Consider the following 21,813-nt stretch of genomic DNA (forward strand, 5'->3'; position numbering starts at 1 on the left):
AGTGCATGTCCAATGCTTGTGGATCAATTTTTTGTTTTCAACTTCGTCGACGATAGCCACGGCCATGTCTTCATTGTAAATACCATTATGGATGCCGGCTTCCGCCGATCCAGCAGAGTCATCCACAAAGAGATTATACTGACCGGTCCTGATGCCTTCATGTTGTCAGTTGGGAGTAGTTTAATAATGCTGAGATATCACCTTTATCACGCAGCTGCCAGGGGGGAGATAAGAAGCTCCATTTTGTCTCTCTAACTCCTTCCCACATAGTTAAAGCTATTCGAGAACAGAGGATGAGGCCGAGCGCATCCGGATCTGTGAGGGTGTTCTTTCCTGTTCGCAATAAGTACCATGCAAATGGCCTGGTCATCCAAGAGAGCCCTTCAGTCATTCAATCATAAAATTTGTCAGCCATGAAAAAAATCATTAACAGAGACGCATTTACTAACAGCCGGGGTTCTTGTAATTGCTTCTAGCCCATTTGAATCCGCGGATAAACGTCCCAAATCCACACTGGCCATGATCGAACATGCGTGTCGCCATGTAATCCAAGTGAACATCGGGCCACTCATACCTGAAAATCCGTTCGTCTTGGTTAACTCCTCGAAAAAATAATAGACCTTGATACTTACCAGTGGTTGTATGCAAAATGATCATCGTCGCACAGCTGTACCCCTTTCTTGTAGTACAGAGAGCCTGCGCCACCTATAAAACACCTCGAGATCAGAAGGCACGATCTCAGATAGCTTTGCCAAAGATGAAGCAATTTACCGATTATAATCAATGGACCGCGATAAGAAGACTGCAAAACTGCCATCTTGATGTTATTGTGTCCTTCAACTCCCACTCGATAGACGTCCTTGAGGTTGTGCAACGGAGGACCAAACGCAGAGACAACTGCATCAAAATTTCCTTCAGATAGAATGGTGCTAAACATTTTTTTATCGCTGAAATCAACTGCAACAGACTCAAAATGTCCTGCTTTGGGCCATGTTGTTGGCGGTGATCGGGATATACCAACCACTGAATGGCCCCTATATAGAAGTTCGTCGACGACACATTGCCCGCATTGTCCCTTGGGGCCAAGTACTGCAACCCGCATAATGTCTTAATCACAAGTGAAGGTTTTTAATAGCCTAGTGGAGGTGAATGTCTTTCCGAGTAGGCAGGGTCGATAAACCTTTATATAGTCTCGGTGAAAAAGGCTTCGCCGGGGTGAGACTTCGGAAGGTCAGAGATCGGCTGAAGCCCCTAAGAAATACCAAGATCTCTATGCTCGCACTACTTTTCATTATGGCAAAAGAGGCATTTCTACCCCCGCAAATATTCACTATTTCTTATTGCCCCGTCGGAACCCCACATGTCCCGCCTACGGCAGTCTGTTGGTTCCATCGGCTCAAAAGTCAAGCTTGCCCTATATGCAAATTTCACCGCCTTAGCTATTGCCTTTATATGAATCCTAATTTCATTAGCAGATACCCAGGCCCTACGCATCGGACCCAATGAGCTCTACATCAGTCTTGTCAACTTATATAAAATTACTTGTAATTAGTCTAACCCGTTCCCCAAGTGCGCTCCATTTTGCGATGAATTCAACACGCCTCACACTGTGATTACGGAATATGACCCTATGCTTCATAAGGAACGTCGTCAAATGCTGAACACTTTTGTTCTCGCATTAGATTGCTGAATTTAGAGCCTATCATTCATCAAAAGATTATAATGCTTATCAAAACATATATATCTCCTATCAAAAAATGGACTAGTGGGTTTTTGTGATGCTTTTAGCTAAGATATATTACGATCTTATTTCAATAATAACTTACCAGACTAATAAGCGGCAATGTTATCCCTAAGTTTGCATTTAGAAAAGATAAGGGCCTTGTTAAAGAAGATAATAACGGATTCCGCTCCTAGTTCTTAATCGAGCTGTGCGAAGGACTTGGCAGAGGGACCAGTAAAGAGTGATCAAGTGTGTTCATGTCAAGACGATTTCGGGAATGACTGTAGCAAAGTATGCTGTATGCCATGGTATGATACATGGGTCAAATCCAACTGCAGGCTAACAGTGCTCACTTGCTCAATTCACCTGAAAACTGCGCGTGCGTTGCTTTGGGTCTTTCAAGCTATTCCTCAAAATTACTGTGTCAGATGAGCGATAATGGAGATTTTGGGAGACCGCACCGTCTTGAAAACGTTTTGCGACAATGCAGACTTGCAGAAGGAGAAGATCTTGTTTTCAGATGGCAGGGGGCATGGCTCTTGAGGTGCTCCATCGAGCTGCCCTCGATGGTAAGTGATTCTAGTGTCCACAGCCAAATAGCAGTTGCTGAAGCGAAACCTCTTACGTTGATATAGACTTTTGTATCTCATCTTCGCTCATTTTTCTGGTACCAGAGAAAGAATCAGTCCGGTAGACCAGCATGGGTGAAGATTATTTATAGTCTCTGGAAATGAAGTCTTGCATAGCCGAACTAGATGTGCAGCAGCAGAGTTGAGGTATTTCCAACGATTTGGGTCATCTTTCCCTGTATCCTTGCATGAACTTGCGGGTTTCGTGCTAGGATACTTATAGATTGTACGTTATGAAAGCGAAAAAACAATATGATGGCTATTGTTAAGAATTTTATACGCGACAGCGAGGATAATATGAAGGATGTCACACGGGAAGACTCATATCTTTATTCTTGTCAGAATTTTTGAGGAACACTGAAAGCCCTGATGTGTTCTCGATGTGTCGGTTTATGCGAGAATGGTGGTAAAAACCATGATGAAAAGTGATCGTACAAAAAGATGGACCACGATCACTGCTTAGAAGCCTTCATCTCTAGTCCTATATTCAACAGCCTTCAGGATTGTCGTCATTGATTGTAGATGTAGCATGATCTATTCCGAAACATCCTACGTGCTAGGTAAAAACCATTATTCGCTCGATTTTATGTCACGTTCCTAGGACATGTGAGCCAATATTTTCTATTTTATAACTTAAGATACAAATAGAGATCCCTTCCTATAACAAGTTCAAAAAATTTGGCGCTTGTTACCTGGCTATAGCCTTATGTCCAGGTGATCTATCATCACTTCTGCTTATCCGCTATCAGATATGTTTGACCCTATCTCATCGCTCACTCGTATTGTGCGTATAATGCTGACTTCCCATTCTCGTAAACCTCGTTAAACTCCGCACGATCGAAAAGCTCGTATAGCCCGGCTGGCATCAATGCCACACAGTCCATCCTTTTCTGCTCTATGTCAAAATACCAGGGCTACATGTCCCTGTCTTCCGGGTCCAATCCAATGCACCAAAAACAGATTGGGACGGACCTCCCGCTGTTGATAGGGAAGTGCAAGCACCGTGGTTCCATCTGAGAGGGCAGGCACCGTGAAGTAAACCAATTTCTTGCTAAAGCTAATGCGATACTGTGGACCGGTAGGGTATTGGTACTTAAATGTGCAGCCGACCGTTCCGGTAGTCGTAGGTCCACCGACTTTGTCAGGAAGGTGCTCTGGCTGTAAGGATATTAACCAGTGACATTTGAAAAGCTTCGGGGGGTGGGGTAGGGTCTTATTACGTCAGGCGTGTTGAGTGCTACATTGTCTGTCGGGGTAGGCATCTTGGCGAGCGACGAAGGATGGTGGACTTAAATATCAAGTTGAAAATCATGCCTGTGAAAACATGCTGTTATACTGGAATATAAATATTGCTCCACAATCCATATATATGGTAAATAGAGTTACCAAGAAAGGCGGGACCTATCTCCCTACGTAACCAACCTTTTGTAAGTACGTCCGACGGGCGACTTCAGCTGATTTGGGGATCACTTGTGTTTCTCCACTTCTCTATCACATTACAGAGGGCACTGATGCATTCCTTGCTATTTTTGCGAGGAAGTCACTTACAAGGTCAGTAACGCGAAGCCAAAAGGAAGGGTTACAGCTCGATTACGTTGGAATAGTGGCGGGACCGACATGATAGTTATTTTGGAACCATCGGCCCCGCAAATCCAGCCCGTGGCTGCTTCTGCAAATAGAAGTACATTATCCGGTTAGGCTGAGCAGCGGAGCCTTCAATTATCTGTCTTAACAAACTCCGAAAGTGCTTACATCGGCCCCGTCGGCCCCGTCGGCCCCATAAGGGTAAAAGCTTGGGGAATCCGGTGGCCGATAGACGGCCATGAAGCTTTTCTGTTCAAAACAAGATCCACAGCGCATTGCTATTGCCCTTTGGTAAGAGTTCGCAAGCCCCAAATCTCGGTCGTATCGTGGTGCATAAGCCGGGTCAAAAGTGAATTCTAGCAGAGTCTACAATTAGTCACACGAAACGACGATCGACTATGGTGACCAGAAGATGGCTTCAGAACGCTTCGTCAGCAGGGTTTGTCCTGAAGGACCCACAATACCTGTGAAATGCCTTGAAGTTTACTCATATTTGCTAGCTAAAACCTCTTCAACGTATTTCCTAGCTTGCAAAGCATTGCCGATCCTTAATTCCAAGTTATCAGCGTTCCATTCTATCAAGTTAAGTGATACAAATACCAAGATTCTTTAAATATCTCCCACCTTTCGTCTCAGACAGTGTTTTAATTATTACAATACACCGGCACAATCACTGCATTGCAACGAAACCCTCCTACAAAAGTATCTCAGGACATGTCGCACATAAACATTATCATTGGAACTGCGGGCCACACAGACCTTGTCATGGGATTTTTGGAGAAAAGTGTGATTCAGCATTCTTTTGATATCCTGTCAAATTACGGCATTAAACATCTTGGCACGGCTCAGATTTATGGAAACGGAAATGTGGAAGCCTTCCTGGGAGAGACTGCACCAGCTGGCACCAAATGGCCGGGAGGTTTCACGCATGAATGGATTTGTACAAAAACACAGAGCCTATATTTTTAATACGTGTTTATAGACGCCGCTTTCAACTTTAGCCTCAGCACTTTCCATGTTTTAAGGTGTAGTGCAAAGCGTATTGTTAAAGGCTTGGCAATGTCGAATATATATTTTTGATACGTGACCATAGGCGCTGCTTTCAAATATAGCCTCAGCTCCCCCAACGTTTTAATGTGCACTGCAAAACGTTTTGTCAAACAATAAGCCTTGAAAAGTAAAAGATTAATTCTATCCCGATGACTATTTCGGATGGCATTGACCCCTTTTAAGATCACTTTCACCCTATCCATGCACACTTTTGCACTTGTTTGACATCTGGGTACGTACATGACCCAAATCAATGCAAAGATGAGCACATACGACCATAGGGTGTGGAAAACAGGGCTTCCCGTCCGCTCAGCCGTACTTAAGCCACACGCCGGTGAGTTAGTAGTTGGGTGGGTGACCACCAGCGAATCCTCACTGTTGTATGTTTTTGTTTTTTCAGTCTTTTTTTTTTTAAGAAAAAAATAACCCTGTGGCCACTGAGAATGTCACTTACAGCCCTTGCTTGCCGGGGTTGGCCAAAATATATTTCAGTTCTGCGCGACCAATTCTCTGGGCGCCTTCAACAAAAAAGTGGCGAGAACATTGTCCTAGGGTGATTGTGAAAGATATAGGTAAGAGTTCTAAAGAGACTTGCCGAGACTCGTTGTTGACAAATGTGATTACCGGTAGCTGCGTACTTTCCTACGTTGTGTGCCTGCATAGCAGGCCTGAGGAGATTATTTGCCGTGGAGATGGAGACAATACATATATTGTTCTGCTGTACGCTAGAAATCCAAAAGGAGATATAAAAAAGACCCGCTTTTGATATTTCATCTTACATATCCTCGCTCATTCTCGTCTGCCAACTCGACGTTACAGGGTGAATTGGAATCAGTTTCACTGCTCGTACACTGAGATTTAGTTCACGAACTCTCTTTCAAAGCATGCTATATCTATTACAATTATACTTCTGCTGACCCCTGTTCTCGCAGCCTTTCATCATATTCGTAAACAAAAGGATCCAAATAGCTTCCGTGTTCGATAGTTTTGACCAAGAAAAAATGAAATCGTAAGAGTTACGGAGCTGACGGAGAACATTCATACGAAAACCTTCGGGTAATAGTCGGTAAATCCCAACAGATGACTCAAATTAGCAGACCACATAGTCCTCCGCAAACCATTATAGTGCATCCATTTACCCTATTGAGACTAGTTGACTATTGCAATGGCGCCCGGTTCTGCCTAAATGGGATCGGAGTTTAATCGCAATTATCAGCTATTCAGGATCCGAATCCACACCCAGCGTAATAATCCACTTCGATCTGTAGACGCATACGTCCTCTCCATTTATCAAACTATATATGACCTCTTATTTGATACCTTCACCGAGCGCCAAAATGCAAAATAGGGTATCCCTTCGATCGGCTGGCTGTGGTTAGAATCTACATGACCCATATCGCTCATCTCCCAGAATTTCCCAGCTACTCGCCTTAAGGCTTGGAAGCACTCAGACACATTCTGAAAAGGCTTTCCAGCTTACATAAAAACAACTATATAAAGCAATTTGGTGTTCCTTGACACATCCTATTTTCACACAACTTCACAATATACTTTCGCCATAACCCGGACTGACTCTGTGACTAGATCACCCTCACTAGAGAAATAAAGATCCGATGTCTCATTCTCAAGGCAATGTGGCTGTCACCAATGAGCAAAGACAGGGGAGACGGTATTCTGTCCATGGTGTGAGTTAGCGCAGTCGCCTTTTCGATTCTACATTGATTTAAAGCTGACCCTATTATGAACGCCATATAGCCTTATCGCGGAGCCGACGGTCCCCAGAGAGAGCATCAAGCAGAGAAAATTGGCGGGCGATGTCGAAGTAGAAGTGGTACTTGGTCCCAATATCCCTCAAAAATGCCGGAAGATGGGTAACTGAGCAGCTCCGCTCAATAGAAATAGCCTTGTGGAACCCGAAAAAGTTTCTCGTTCCCATACAGGAAACATTACAGAACCTTCTACAGCAAGAGGATACGGATAAAGATTGCAAGATTACTGTGGAGGACAAAGGTCCCAAGGTATATGAGACCAGACTTTAATTGCTCCCTCATGGTCCATATAGCTGAACGTAGGCACAGGTTATGTTTCTCGGATCTGTCACATCAAGCGGATTCCGTCGTTACGAGCTACGAGGGACGTATCCTCTGTCAAACCTTTTGCAAGAATTGACCCTGCTGGCAAATTCTGCAAGGTCTTTTACAGTTTTAGATACCAGATCTTTGCATGAAAATCCCGTCGCGAGACTATCGAGACTCATTCAAACTTGTTTCTGGAATAACCTTACTCGGCGTATCGATACCTCCAACATATCTCAGGTGGCACGAGACCCCAAAGATTGGACACGAAAGCCCCAAGGGCGATTGTACATTCCACGGGGCGCACCTGAGCAATTCCAATACTATTCACACTTCTCCCAGAAACACCCGGAAGCTGATCTGGATGTAATTTTTCTACCTGAAAAAATCACGCCAGAATATGTGCGCAACCTCAATGACGCCCCAGGGCTACTTGCTTTAGCAGTTGAGAGATTCGTCAATCCCGCAACAAACCAGGAGGAATTTCGTGGGCTTCCTTTCCTTGTTCCAGGTGCTCGGTTCAACGAACTTTACGGTTGGGACAGTTATTTCATCGTTTTGGGCCTACTTCGTAGTGGTCGACAAGACCTTGCTCGATCTACCATCCTGAATTTCTGTTTCTGCATTGAACACTACGGAAAGATTTTCAATGCGAACCGAACCTACTACCTGGGCCGTTCACAGCCACCCTTTTTGACGGACATGGTTCTGAAGACATACGAGATGATCAAGCATGAATCAGGAGCCCTTGACCTTTTGCGTACGGCTACTTTGTCCGCTATTAAGGAGTATAATACCGTTTGGACCGCCAGTCCTCGGCTTGATCCAATCACTGGCTTATCTCGGTACCAGGCAGAGGGCCTCGGTGTGCCCCCAGAAACTGAAAAGTCGCACTTTGCCAACTTGCTACAACCATATGCCGACAAATACCAGCTCTCGATGGAAGATTTCATACATGCCTATAACTACGGTGAGATTGTTGAGCCGGCTTTGGACGAGTACTTCCTGCATGATCGTTCCTTGCGCGAGTCTGGACACGATACTACTTATCGTTTGGAAGACGTCTGCGCGGACCTGGTCACTGTAGACCTCAACTCACTTCTCTACAAATATGAGGTGGATATTTCCTTCATAATTCGCACATACTTTGCGGATGAGCTCCCAATTTCTGCTCAGTCCGCTTCCATACTAGGCACTGTTGAATCTTCGGCAACATGGGATCGCCGCGCAAGTTTCCGGAAGATGCAGATGGACAAGTATTTGTGGAATGAGGATAAGGCGATATTCTTAGATTACAACGTCAAGACTGGTCAGCAGATGCCTTACGAAAGTGTGACAACCCTGTGGCCTCTCTGGGCACAGTCAGCAAGTCCTCGACAAGCAGCCTTAGTGGTCGAGAAAACGCTGTGCAAATTTGAGAATCACGGAGGCTTGGCAGCTTGCACAGAGGCTTCGCGTGGTCAAATTACTCTAGATCGCCCGAATCGTCAATGGGATTATCCTTATGGATGGGCCCCCCATCAAATCATGGCTTGGACCGGCCTGATCAACTACGGCTACAATGACCAGGCGCAGCGCTTAGCCTACAAATGGTTGTTCATGATGACGAAAGCTTTTGTTGAGTTTAACGGCGTTGTCGTTGAGAAATATGACGTTACTCAGCCGACCGGTCCTCATAAGGTGGACGCAGAGTATGGCAATCAAGGGGCTGATTTCCGTGGTGTTTCACGCGAAGGGTATGTCTCCTTTACGACTCTTGCAATTTAGATTTATCTAACACATCTTACTATAACAGCTTTGGATGGGCAAATGCCAGTTATCTTTGCGGTCTAGAGCTAATGAACACTCATATGCGAAGGGCCTTGGGGGTGTGCGCTCCTTACGAACTTCTTCACAGGGTACTGAGGTCTTAAGTATGCCAAGGTTAAAATTTATAAAATGATCCAGCAGTAGCAATAAAAGTCATAAATCTCATATTATGAAGCCAATAGAATTACATAATAATGGAAATTGCCACCGGGACCGAGTTATACAGTTATCTTTGTACTCAGGGTGCCCCATTCCGAAAGCAAAATGGAATATTCAACATCAGAAATGATAGGGGGAATGAAAACCCCCGTTCTTTTCTTCAGCTTTGCCATGCGCCTTCCCCTAAAATAGGTTAAGGAACCGCATCGCCGCTTCCATTCTGTTATACGACGGTTAGTGATAGGGCTTACCGAATTAGGTATCTCGGCCAGCAGTTTCCTATATGCACCAGAATTTCAGACCACTCCACTTGACCTGCGAATCAAATTCTGGAATTTTGATCTAAAGTTGTGGGTCTCGGCATAAAACTCGATTTACGGAGTATGGAGTACGGAGTACAATAATAGATTCATAGCAGCATGTCACTTGTACACGCTTCTAATGAGTCAGATTTTCAACTCTAAAATTTCAACCTATCACATCATCGATATAGTCGAGATTGTGAACGACTTACTAGATCTGTTGGGAAATTGTGTTCCCGCTTAGGAAAATGGCTGGGGTTGAACCTCACTGTATTGTTTTTGATCCAAAGCACCTCGTGCTATGAGATACTAAATTGTGGTAGCCTAACCAGCCTATCCTAATTTACGTTTTCAGTAAATATACAGAGTACTGTGGGTCGTAGAAGGATCCACAATCTTAGGCTCAAAATGGAAAGAGGACAGAGAAGCGCATTAAACTGGTACAAATAATGAAATACACAAAAATCGACGAATTTGGATTCTAGTTGCTCATGAGACCCAGGCTACTATAATATATTTGCAACTCCCCTCGCTGACCACTCTAAGCTCAGACCAGCGGGAATGGTATAAAGCCGACCTCTCGCCATCGAATTGAGTTTTTTCCGGCCACAACGGTAGTCCAAAAAACACACAATATGCAATACGTCCGGTACGAATCCCAAGAAGAAGCAAACGAGTCCATGCTAATCCAATCTATTCGCTCATTGAAGGCTTGGTAACTCTGGGCTTAAGGTCTCTAAGGTAATTCTGGGTTGTATGACCTACGGTACCCCAGAATGGCTGCCATGGGTCCTCGACTATGATTCAGCACTGCCTATCTTGAAGGCTGCATATGACGCCGGCATCACCACCTGGGATACTGCCGACATGTACTCGAACGGTGGATCCGAACGAGTAGTTGGACGGGCTATGAAAGAGCTCAGAATACCCAGATCAGAGATTGTCATCATGACAAAAGCATTTTTCCCCACTATGGACGGCGTTTCCGCAGAGCAGAAGGAAATCGAGGTAGAGAAAAAGCGGCAATGGAATTTGAACAAAGCAGGTCTAAGTCGTGCTGCCCTGTTCCACGCGGTTGACGCTAGTCTAGAGCGACTACAAACCGAGTACATTGATGTTCTCCAAATTCACCGACTCGACGACACCCCATTTGTCGAGGTAATGAAAGCTCTTCATGATATCATTCAAAGCGGAAAAGTACGCTATATCGGTGCCAGCAGCATGTGGAGCCATGAGTTTGCACAAATGCAAACCATTGCTCGACAGAATGGGTGGACCCAGTTTATTAGCATGCAAAATGAACATAATCTTTTGTATCGGGAGGAAGGTAATGTCGCTTCTTTTAGTCCATGATATCGATTTGTGCTAACTATCAACACCTAGAACGCGAAATGAACCGCTACTGCAAAAAGATTGGGGTCGCTCTCATTCCATGGGGTCCACTGGCAGCAGGCGCCCTGACTCGGCCAGTATCTCAGATCCATGGAGCCACCGCGCGGGCTGAGCAGATCAAGGACAAAATGGAAAGTCATGCCAATGATCTAGCTGACATCGAGATCATCAATCGCGTGGAGTCTCTCGCCCAGGAGAAGAAATGGACAATGGCCCAGGTCGCCTTCGCGTGGAGTGCCTCCAAAGTTACCGCACCTATCGTTGGAATCAGCAAGGTTGAACGGCTTCAAGAGTTTGTCGATGCAGTTGATCTGCGGTTGAAAGATGAAGAAATTCGGTATTTGGAGGAACCGTATCGTCCAAAACCAGTACAGGGGTTCCAGCAAGACCGCACCACTTCTTAGGGTTAGCCTTCAAGATAACAAAATTAGATGAAGCACATTATCTTTCTACGCATTAAGTCTAGTAAGTTCCGTAGTATATATAGATTGCAACCGCGTCTTCTGCAATCGTCCTTTGATGCTGTCCTATTATCTTGACGTCTCAGAGCAAATCAGTCCCTTGGCCCGCTTCTGACATGACGCTAGTTTGAATTTCCCAATCGCTGATGCGTCGGCTTAGGTATCTACTTCTGTGAAGGGAATTGAGTTCTTTTGATAAATATTAGCTCTGAAAGTCTGCAGCCAAGCTCGGTCATTGTAATATCTCGCTTTGCACTTGTCCCATTGAGCTCATAGATACAGCTACCAAGGCTGCAAGAACTCTAGTACCATTGACAGCCACAGCTCTAGGTGTATTCACTCTCCCAAGAGCCAAAATTGCGTCGTACATTGTCGTGCATTATCAGAATCTTCCAATCAACGTCGAGATGTAAAGAAGATTTAGAATACTGGTTTGTGCAGCACGCTCGATAATTATAAGCTAAAGTAGGTTAATGAGCACGCAACAGTCGACAACAACCTCCTCGGATTCACAACACCGGGCCAATCTATCTAAAAATATATTTAATGGGGTAATGATCTAGAATATGCCTTTCTCCATTGGAATATTGTACATTGGCGTCTCTCCAGGGCTTCCAAGGTTATTTCGTAATAGTTGCGGAGTAGAGTTGCTCGCTTTACCTCATCCATCCTTGTCAACCTTGGAACTTGGGATTCTCTGATCTCTAATTGGAAGTTTTCCAACCTTGGAGCACTAGGTACATCAGGTTTCGTCGGCTCGCCTCTTAAGACCGTCTTAAGTATAGGAGTGAATGCGCGCGCTGATTTACCCAAAGTGGTATAGCATATACTATACACTGCAGCACCTGGGCATTCCGCTCCAGAGGTCATCCTGAGGTCGGGTCCCAAATGTGCCCATAGTTTACTCATCTTCAAGTTGTTATATTCAGTACCTAGATATCATTTACATCAGTCGGGGTGTGGGGACTCCCCCGGGTCCACTTTCCCGGATCAGCACTCCTTTACTCGATTTAATTAATGCGTATGGGATATTAATGCGCGCGTTATGTCTAAAATGTCGGAGTGGAATAATCAGTTTCCAAGTTTTGTCTATATCGGAGTCAACAGCGTTGAGAATTTTGGATAAGTGGTTCAGTATCATAAGCACAGCATCAAACATCGCCAAACTCTATTTACCGTCATTCCAATTGGAGAACACGTCCCTAGGCAGGCTTGGCAAGAAGGGTTTTACCTTTGAACCTCATTTTTTTCACCCCACAGCAATTGAATCTGTTCCCCCAACACTTTTCGCTCATCCCATACCTTTAAAGCCTTACATTGTGTTACATTGTTTCTCCACTTCAATGGGCACCGATGCTCTTTTCTAAAAGTGGAAATTGCAGCTGGGCTATTCACCTATTCCAGTTAGCCTCGCAAGCCACTTGGGAGCAAAATTGTCTATCCTGGCATGCAAGGTCAAAATATGAGAACGAGAGAGATAGGATCAACATGGGGGTATTGAGACTAGCTGAGAGGGATGGGGATGGCAAGAGAGAGGTTTCTAGTTTCCCACCAACTATCTACAGAAATGCAGGACTGGGGGGCCTGAGGCACCTCCATCAAACAAAATGCCATAAGATCTCATCACGGATACGAAGTCATGCATTCATCTTTCTTTTAACAAGTAACGCTCAAGCGGACCCTCCACTTCTGTCACCCACCAAGGCCAATTGCTGTTCAGCTTTTGCTTTTCATTTCCATTAGCCATACTATAAGGAAGATGGAACCGAATTCAGATAAGGCAAACCAACAGGCTCATGATGTCGAACACCACGAGAATATTGTCGATCAAAAAGAAACAGCGACTCGGGTAGATCAGATCCAAAAAGCTACCCGACGCGAACGAGAGATGTCAACGTCAACCGCTTTTCGACTTTATCCAAAAGCAGTTGGCTGGTCCATCCTGTTGTCCACGACGGTGGTTATGGAAGGCTACGACCTGCTTCTCATAACCTCATTTTTCGCATTTGATTCGTGGACAAAGAAATATGGAGTGCTTCAGGCTGACGGCACGTACTCTGTGTCCGCTGCCTGGCAGTCCGGACTATACAACGGAGCCGCCGCGGGGGAAATCATTGGTCTCCTCCTCAATGGATTTGTTGCGGAGATATTTGGCTATCGTAAGACAATGTTAGCAGCTCTGGCCTTGATCACTGGGTTCATATTAATACAGTTCTTTGCGCCAACTGTCGAGATACTTCAGGTTGGCAGCGTCTTGATGGGAATTCCGTGGGGCATCTTCCAGACCCTGCCGGCATCATATGCCTCTGAAGTCTGTCCTGTAGCCCTCCGTGGCTTGCTCACCACTTATATCAACATATGCTGGGTGATGGGCCAGCTGCTAGCCTCAGGCGTTTTGAGAGCGATGCTCGGAAGAGAGGATCAATGGTCATACCGTATCCCATATGCCTTGCAATGGGTTTGGCCAGTTCCCCTGATGGTTGGAATTGCCTTTGCGCCAGATTCACCGTGGTGGTATGTCCGACGCGGCAACACAGAAGGGGCAAAGTCCGCTCTCCGGTCTTTGACAGTTAAACATGCAGACAACGCCTTGGATGTCGATATCGATGCAACTGTGGAGGTCATGGTTTACACGAATGAGCTTGAGCAAGAGGCAAGCCAAGGTGCGACATATTTGGACTGCTTCAGGGGCTACAACCTACGTCGAACTGAAATTGCGTGTCTTACTTGGGGCGTTCAACAAATCTGCGGTACAACTTTGATGAACAACTCCACGTATTTCTTCCAGCAAGCTGGGATGGACACCTCCAATGCCTTCAACTTGACCATGGCACAGTACGGCATTGGGTTTGTCGGGGTCTTCCTCGCCTGGTCACTCATGATTCATATCGGTCGTCGCCAATTGTATCTTTGGGGTTTATTTGTTCTGTCGATCCTATTGTTTGGTATCGGTGTCACTGGCGTAATCGGTCCAAACCACAGTGCCGCGTATTGGGCATCGGGCGCACTGCTCTTGGTCTTCTCCTTTTGCTACCAGGTCACAGTCGGGACAGTATGTTACTCTATCGTTTCGGAGATTTCTTCCGTTCGTCTTCGTTCCAAAACCATCAGTTTGGCCCGCAACGGGTACAACGTGTGTGCTATAGTTAGCGGAATCATGACTCCTTATATGATTAACCCAACTGCCTGGAATTGGAAAGCCAAGGCTGGCTTCTTCTGGGCTGGCTCTTGCGTTCTTTGCTTTGTCTGGACTTTTTTCCGGTTGCCAGAAACCAAGGGACGGACATATGCAGAGCTTGACATCCTTTTCGAGCGAAAGGTAAATGCGAGAAAATTCTCGACTACTTCAGTTAATCTGTTCTCTCGTGAAGTCCAAGAAGAAGCCGATCATCGCAGAGATATAACGTGAGCCCAACATAATAAACAACACATGGGTGTTAAACAGTGGAACATCACGCCTTCTCTTTTCAGGGAAAATCTTTATGAGGCACAATTTCAATTTGGATGTCAACCTTCCCTGTTCTACACTTTGTTAGGGAATCTCATGATCCCCCATACGATACTATTGGATCTAGTTCAGTCCTCTGTTTCACTCTCTCTCCCTTTCCTTCTCCTTCTCCCCATCCGCCTTTATCGATACCTTCATATACACAATTTCTCTGAATTTTTAAGCTTCACTGTATTGCAGCTTTCTTATGAGGTTTTGACTATGTATATAAATCAATAATGGGCCAAAACAACAAAGATAATTGGTGGTGGAGGTATACGTGTTCGTGATATTCGGAGGCGGTCTACTGCTTTAGGAAGGTCCGCAATTTATCGCAGTTTTGGCTTACCGAATCGGGTCGAATATGCACTTGGTGCTGATAATGTTTACAATCTACATATGTATCTTTCGTACTTACCAATTCCTTGGCGGGGATTCAATTCCGAGCCTCTTTCTTTGCCAATAACACCAAGAAAGACAACATGTTACATCCAATCAATACTCAGGACCCCAAAGAGCATCCCCCAAGAAAATTCGAGATTCAATCATGCGAACCGATGCATTCTGACATGGCAGAAATGAGATCTGCTGGTAAGCAATCATACGGGAACACAGATTTCCAAAAATAAAATTCAATAGTCTCTAATCACTTTCCAGGAGGTGCTTGTGCGATGTGTCGTAAGAAGTCGCGTCGATGCGATCGCTCTATCCCGGTATGCGGGCGATGCACTGAAAAAGGACTAGAATGTGGCGGATACCCTCAGAAATTTCGATTCTGTGGTATCGCGAGCCGAGGGAAATGGAAAAACAGGGGCACACCAACTGAAGATTTAACTGCACCCTCACCAGATGTATTATGGCCACTGGAAAAAAGTCAGGTCAAACACGTACCCCTAACTTCAAAAGGTCAAATGAAAGCAGACCAAAATATCTTTGCACGGAAAAGAGAGGGTCTTGTAAGGCCTGTGACCGAAAGATTGTTTATTACTATGACTGATATTCTTCACAACAGCAAGTCAACCAGGGCCGTGTTCAATCGCCACCACGCCTTATCTCTAAGGAAAAATGGGACATTGACAAGATCCTTGCCTCAGAACAGGCAGAAACATTGCTTTCTCATTGTGAGATGACTTGTCTGTGAAGTTAAAGCAAATAATTGACTTCGAGGGTTGTAGACGATCGTGTGATATGTCCACACCAGATAGCACAGCGGATCGACTTGGTGGATAATCCTTACCGATTGTACGTCCTACCATTGGCATTTGAACAGATTTGCCTACTATATGCTGTGCTAGGCCTATCCGCTTGTCATTTAGGGCATCTTAAAGCCGATAGGCACCTTCATGAAGCGGTTGCGGTAGATTATCGAGTCAAGGCATTCACTGCCCTGGGAGCTTACATCAAAAAGGCATCCTCTGGGACTCTCGACCACAGTGAGCGAGATGGTGTTTTTGCAACGATTCAGATATTTCTCCTTCACGACGTAAGTACCATATGGTGGTTTTCAATGACCGGAATTTATTTATTGGCCATTAAACATATGTACCCAAATCCAGGTTTGCGAATCTGGCATCTCGATGCATGGGGCTCATATCTCAGGAGCCATGTCCATTTGCTCCCAGCTGATGTTGGAACAGCGCTTAAGTGCAGACCAAGAGCGAACGGTATTCTTCCTCGGTAATCTTGCTTGGTAAAGGGTCTTATGCGAGCTGGCAGAATATGGACGCTAACTAAAAGCTTCCCTATCAGGTTGGATATCATTCGTGCATTCTCCGCTCCAGAACGACTGAGCCTAACTCAGGACCATCGACAAAGACTACTGTCGCTTGTTGGCTTGAAATTCGAAGCAGTAAACGGCTGCCCAAGAGAAATCGTCCTTATTATCGGTGAAGTGCTCCAGGGTGCCAAATCACAGGCGAGCAGCCAGTTAGGCATGGAGCAATACCTATACACCCTTCGGGAATCTATACGACGGCTCTATCTTTGGGATAGTTCAAATTGCACCTATCCTGACGACAATTCCCTGTGGCTGTCAGTGGCCGAGTGTTTCCGTCACGCTTGTGTCCTTCGTGCCCTGCGCCTGCTGAATGTTACGGAATCTGCAGAAGAGCCCCAGATACAAAACTCGGTCACCGCAATTCTGAATGCCGTTGCGACTATTCCTGGAAACAGCCCGTTGATAGAGCTTATGGTCCTTCCCCTCTTCATGGCTGGCGCGGACTGCCTATCGCCACATTCGCGACATTATATATTGCTACGTCTGGCGGAGATTAAGGTGAGGTCTGAAATGAATAATACGGTACCAAAACAGTTGCTAGAGAAGGTGTGGGAGAAACGCAGGCAACAACCGAGGCACAATCGGAAGAATGTGCCTTGGATGGATTTTGTAAATTCTCCCCCTTCCCCATCTTCATTTCCTCCTGTTTATTAAAATTTAACAGACTTATGATGATGGATTGCAACACCAGCATGATTTTTTAATCATATGAACGACCTTCCTAATGCTGGAACTGCTTGGAATTGTCAGATGATCGTTCCACTCTCACGGCCCAGATTTCTTTCTTTCTATAGTATCACTTTCATCAAAATCATCAAAACCATCATTTTCTTTATATAATATGGTTAAGCCGTAGCTATACTAAAGAGGTTTTGCGTCCGACGGCGCGCTGCCTCTATTTAATAAGAGCACGCATCCTCAATCTCACTCTCGCGCACCTAGTATCGCTACAAAACACCATTTCAGTGCCCATGTATCATATTTATTAGCGATTTTGTATATTTGGACTATCCCACAGGGGCCACAGGTGTTTGGTCTTAGCTTTGGGAGAAAAATAAGTGGGTCGACGTTTGACGAGGGGATCGCGCGACCTGGGCGATTTCTCACCTGGCATTCTCATTCTGTCTATAGCGCACTCACCTTTAATACCCTCGGTCGCGCAATGCTAAAGCGCCGCTTACTCATTTCATATCCGGTCGACTAACAGTGAGCTATTAACTGACTACATTATATACATATGTAATTATTATCTCAAGAATCCTAGAAAATTATGTCTACATCATTCTATTAAGCACACAAACAAGCACATACGACCATAGGGTGTGGAAAACAGGGCTTCCCGTCCGCTCAGCCGTACTTAAGCCACACGCCGGTGAGTTAGTAGTTGGGTGGGTGACCACCAGCGAATCCTCACTGTTGTATGTTTTTTGTTCACCTGTTTTTTTGGATTCGTTAGGAAATCTCCTCTTGCCAATCTATCTGCGCCTTCCAGTGCCCCCCCCACCGCCTTCGGGATGGGGGTGCACCACACCGTAAACCCAATTTTGAAGCTACTCATTTTTTCACGTTATTCCCACCCAACCACTATGCCGAAGGCGCCTAAAATAGACGAATCTCGTGTACTCGAGGCCTGCGAAGCCACCCAGCGCGAAAAAAATCGAATCTAGCGAAGATCGCGCGGGAATATGATGTTTCGTACGAGATACTGCGCGGTCGCATTCGCCGGGGTTAATAGGCTCGTAGCGCCCGTATACCTAAAAACAAAGCTCTTGATAAGTATCAGGAGAAAGCTCTAGTCTAGTGGATTATTTGTATGCGTGACTTATATCTCCCCGTCACCCCTAAGATGCTTATAGAGTGGGCGAATGGGGCTCTCGTGCGTGCTAGTTCAAATTATGAAGTTAGTAAGATGTGGGCGTATCGTTTCGAGAAAAGACTCCCACCACACCTTATATTAGGCCTTATGACATAGAGAACGAAGGATAAAAAACGACTTGAAGTAGAACATGTAGGATACCTATAGCACTAGTATAATTAGCTTGCGAATGTGCTTAAAGGTCTCCTATCACACTTGATCTATGTAATGGTCTTTGGGACCATACAATGGGAGACAGATCACTAAGACTGCCAAGCACTCTTTCCAACCTTTGGCCTTTTCCCATCAGGGTTTTGCCTGGTTGGTTTTAACGAGGCTATGCAGGACGAGGAGTAATGGATCCGATCATGTAACGGGAATGTTCCGTCTACGAAAAGGATTCGGACGTAGTGTCACCAACGAAGATGGAATCGCAATAAGTGATACCGACAGAGATAATGTGCCCCTGGGAGCTTCGTCCAAACGGGGCATAAAAGGGGATAACTCCCTGGCCCCTATCTGGGGGACAAGAATTAGTCTCTGTACAAGAATACTATATCGTTGACGCTCCTCCACTTATTCATTACCGATCCATCATCGTATCTTACCGGATTGACAGGCTGATCACCCCTGACCTGGTAATCTTCTTACACTACCCCGCTCCTATCAATGATAAATAGTCCTTTCTTGGGAACCTGGAAGTTCCCCAAGAATCAGTATCTGTACTATTCACATAATACATCTGTTCCGGAGCCATCTTCGTCTTACCTAGTTGACAGGCCCTATCCCGTAAACACTAGAACCCCCCTATACTTTACACCTATGTAGTAGATATCTTTTGCCGGTGGGTCCTCCTTAGTGTGGATTATACTCTTGCTCACTGAGTATAATCTTGATTTTTCTTTTTCCTGAATCCCGGGGGATCCCTGGGTATAGGATATTACACGTGATCTGATGACAGATAGATTGGTTGGCTCTCGGTGGCCCATCAGTAAGTTGTGGTCCCCGCAACGATTGGTGACTAGTAGGTCTGTAATACTAACCTAGCGACGACCAGTTAGCTGTGTGTAACACTAGTAATATCCTAATAACATATTAAGATATATATATATCTATACCTACTAGACTAAGCCGCTTATAATATTTACCTTATAAGTCTAATTAATACTACTCCCATTAAGGATGACACGGTGAATGGGAGGCCAGAAACGGCCGCTTTTGACGCCGTTTTAAGCCGCTCGCTCACCGTGGTCGGTCTTGGCGTCACGTGTCCCAAAGCCCACGCTCGACCCCGTTTACTGCCACCTGTGCTTCGGGTTGGCCGTGCCTGGTGCCTGGGCCCAATTGATCGACCGATGTCCATTCGTGCCGCAGCCGCCGCAAGGCCCCACCCACCCTCGTTCCCCCTCAGTCATCCTCCTGCGGAGGGGAGCCATTTTTGGCTCCTCTGTTGACCTTTCTGCTTCCCTGGGTTTCCATAAATATCGACCGCCATGGCCCCCGACCGACAGTCCCCCCTCGCTCTCCAACAAACTCTCCAGCCCCAGGCCTGGGTTTCTAACGGGTGACGTGCTCAAAGTGAAATAACATCACTCTCGACCATGCTCTCGTGCTTCTACTCGTCTTCGCTGCTCTTTCCTCCTCTTCAATCCCACACTACGTTCCGCCGCCATGCCTTCTCCGTGGCCCGCTCTGTCCGACGATGAGAGCGACACTAGCTCACGTCTGCCCGAGACCTTCTCGAACAACGCTTCCGACTCTGATTCCTCCACCGCACCTAGCGTCTTCGACTCAAGCAGCGAATCCGAATCCGATTCTGAAGACGAGTCCGAAGATGAGCTGGCTTCGGAAGATGAAGAGGAGCAACTTTCACTAGAATATTATCTCTAAGAGGCCGAGTCTCTTGATGTCTCCCAGCTCCGACAAAAACGCTATAGCCCGAAAACTTAAGAGAGATTGGATGAGACGTAGGATTTTTGGAATAAGTGAGACGTTATTGCATCATCCCGCATCCATTATTAGGTTCGCTGATTGTTCTAGGTTCTGTAATGGCACAAAGCGTGATCCGGTGGAATGTTTGTCCTGGCTCTCTGATATAGAGGAGACGGTTCGCTTCCTAAAGGCTCTCTTTTCCTGGCGGTGTGACTAGCGACGTGGAAAAAATGGACGTCGCACCCTAGGAGTGAAAACTAAAAGCTCTCTGGACTTATTCTGGAAGTGGTGGTATCTAATCTATAAGGCGGAGGTTGGATATGAGCTTAGCAAAGATATCTAAGTTAAGATCCGCGATATAAGACCCCGATTGAATAGTTAATTCGGTATGGATTGTACGCGACTGACGTTCTATAGGTGCTCGCGATAGTTGCTATAGAGAAGAAACTTTCCCTTAAAGGTCGACCGAAATCAACTATGTATGTCGAGGATGTGGCCGAGTTTGCCCGAGTGATTCTATCCACGATAGAAATGACGTTTTCTCGTGGCTAGTACCGGATATAGCTCCTCCTTTTCTACTAGCTAGCCGCTATCACCGGTAACCGTCCCGGAGCGCTACTAAAACTTCGCTTCTAGGATCTTAGGTTAATATTAATTCGGGATCCAAATGGTGGACGTCCTCGACTTTTTATCTACTTAAGACCGGAATTCATAAAAACATTTCTCGGTGATAAAGAGTCGTAAGAATATCCCCTTACTAAGTCTTTCCTTATACTTGCCTTTCCTCTAGTCATATGCTTCTCAGCGCCCTTTTGCTTATTATTTTTAACTAGAAACACGTTCCCGATTCCGGAAATCATCTTTGATCCCACGTTGGTCCTTAGTCCTTATGTTTTTCTGCTAGGTATGCTATTTAGAATTGGCGTATTTAAAAGTCTGTCTAAAAACGGCCCTATGATAGACTGTCCCGAGAAGTTGTACCGTCTTCGGATCCTAGATGGACTTAGTGAGCAGGAATTAAAGCTAAAGGACGAAATTCTCGATTAGTATGTATTTTGCTAAGTATTACGAGAGGCTGATAGTATTCGAATCGTACTAGAAAAGGGACTTACCGGGGGATAGCTGCGGTATAGAATGAAACGAGGTGGTGAGATTACTGGCTTCGCGGAAGTCGCGAAGCCATATTATCTCCGATACGGCGCAGCTAAAGCGTTTAACGATAGTCGTGAGTGACACGTTGTGTATATAGGACCTTTAGCTAATACTTTCCTCTCTACTAGCGGACGTATCGAATGAATTGCAGAACGTGATGCTATAGCACGCTAGTATTGATACTTTTATCCGGCACTATAGTGTGGGTATCCACGTAGATGCCTAGGCAATTGTACGGGGTATGCCCGCTTAGAAACAGCTTATGCGGTTTGCCTGCTCGATAAGTCGGTCGATTGATCCTCGTAGACCCTATCGGCTTAAGGATTCGAGCTGTATTAATGATATTCCCCGCGTGCGTACGCTAGAAGATAGGAAGTAGGCGAGAAAGCGGATTCGAGACGCTAAGAAGCGCACCTATAAAGATGC

The 21,813-nt window shown here is 45.6% G+C and overlaps 8 protein-coding genes across 8 annotated transcripts; 6 read left to right on the forward strand and 2 right to left on the reverse strand.

Annotated features, from left to right (window-relative positions):
* Positions 1–444: 444 nt before the first annotated feature.
* N7529_001015 (uncharacterized protein) lies at positions 445–937 on the reverse strand (the record flags this gene model as incomplete). Its single annotated transcript, XM_057236546.1, has 3 exons — positions 445–574; positions 633–705; positions 772–937. 3 exons carry the CDS (start codon positions 935–937, stop codon positions 445–447), a joined length of 369 nt encoding a protein of 122 aa, XP_057103349.1.
* A 2,188-nt stretch (positions 938–3,125) lies between these two features.
* On the reverse strand, positions 3,126–3,614 carry N7529_001016 (uncharacterized protein; the record flags this gene model as incomplete). Its single annotated transcript, XM_057236547.1, is given in 3 exon segments — positions 3,126–3,242; positions 3,262–3,510; positions 3,573–3,614. The coding sequence occupies 3 exon segments, from the start codon at positions 3,612–3,614 to the stop codon at positions 3,126–3,128; spliced, it is 408 nt and encodes a 135-aa protein (XP_057103350.1).
* A 3,019-nt stretch (positions 3,615–6,633) lies between these two features.
* N7529_001017 (alpha,alpha-trehalase) lies at positions 6,634–8,828 on the forward strand (the record flags this gene model as incomplete). Its single annotated transcript, XM_057236548.1, has 4 exons — positions 6,634–6,671; positions 6,742–6,817; positions 6,870–7,004; positions 7,065–8,828. The coding sequence occupies 4 exons, from the start codon at positions 6,634–6,636 to the stop codon at positions 8,826–8,828; spliced, it is 2,013 nt and encodes a 670-aa protein (XP_057103351.1).
* Positions 8,829–9,966: 1,138 nt separating this feature from the next.
* Positions 9,967–11,127, forward strand: N7529_001018 (aldo/keto reductase; the record flags this gene model as incomplete). The annotated part of the gene is made up of 3 exons (XM_057236549.1): positions 9,967–9,980; positions 10,042–10,658; positions 10,715–11,127. 3 exons carry the CDS (start codon positions 9,967–9,969, stop codon positions 11,125–11,127), a joined length of 1,044 nt encoding a protein of 347 aa, XP_057103352.1.
* A 1,816-nt stretch (positions 11,128–12,943) lies between these two features.
* N7529_001019 (Major facilitator superfamily domain general substrate transporter) lies at positions 12,944–14,593 on the forward strand (the record flags this gene model as incomplete). The annotated part of the gene is made up of 1 exon (XM_057236550.1): positions 12,944–14,593. The coding sequence occupies one exon, from the start codon at positions 12,944–12,946 to the stop codon at positions 14,591–14,593; it is 1,650 nt and encodes a 549-aa protein (XP_057103353.1).
* A 635-nt stretch (positions 14,594–15,228) lies between these two features.
* Positions 15,229–17,160, forward strand: N7529_001020 (Zn(II)2Cys6 transcription factor; the record flags this gene model as incomplete). The annotated part of the gene is made up of 7 exons (XM_057236551.1): positions 15,229–15,262; positions 15,311–15,627; positions 15,684–15,792; positions 15,988–16,154; positions 16,309–16,361; positions 16,421–17,057; positions 17,113–17,160. 7 exons carry the CDS (start codon positions 15,229–15,231, stop codon positions 17,158–17,160), a joined length of 1,365 nt encoding a protein of 454 aa, XP_057103354.1.
* Positions 17,161–19,484: 2,324 nt separating this feature from the next.
* On the forward strand, positions 19,485–19,890 carry N7529_001021 (uncharacterized protein; the record flags this gene model as incomplete). The annotated part of the gene is made up of 2 exons (XM_057236552.1): positions 19,485–19,668; positions 19,715–19,890. Coding segments are annotated over 2 exons (360 nt in total), but the record flags the coding sequence as incomplete, so codon positions are not given.
* An 84-nt stretch (positions 19,891–19,974) lies between these two features.
* Positions 19,975–20,193, forward strand: N7529_001022 (uncharacterized protein; the record flags this gene model as incomplete). The annotated part of the gene is made up of 1 exon (XM_057236553.1): positions 19,975–20,193. The coding sequence occupies one exon, from the start codon at positions 19,975–19,977 to the stop codon at positions 20,191–20,193; it is 219 nt and encodes a 72-aa protein (XP_057103356.1).
* Positions 20,194–21,813: the final 1,620 nt, after the last annotated feature.

This window comes from Penicillium soppii (genome assembly GCF_028829465.1).
Source record: "Penicillium soppii strain IBT 18220 chromosome Unknown utg000001l, whole genome shotgun sequence".
In the NCBI taxonomy this organism is placed as follows: Eukaryota; Fungi; Ascomycota; class Eurotiomycetes; order Eurotiales; family Aspergillaceae; genus Penicillium; species Penicillium soppii.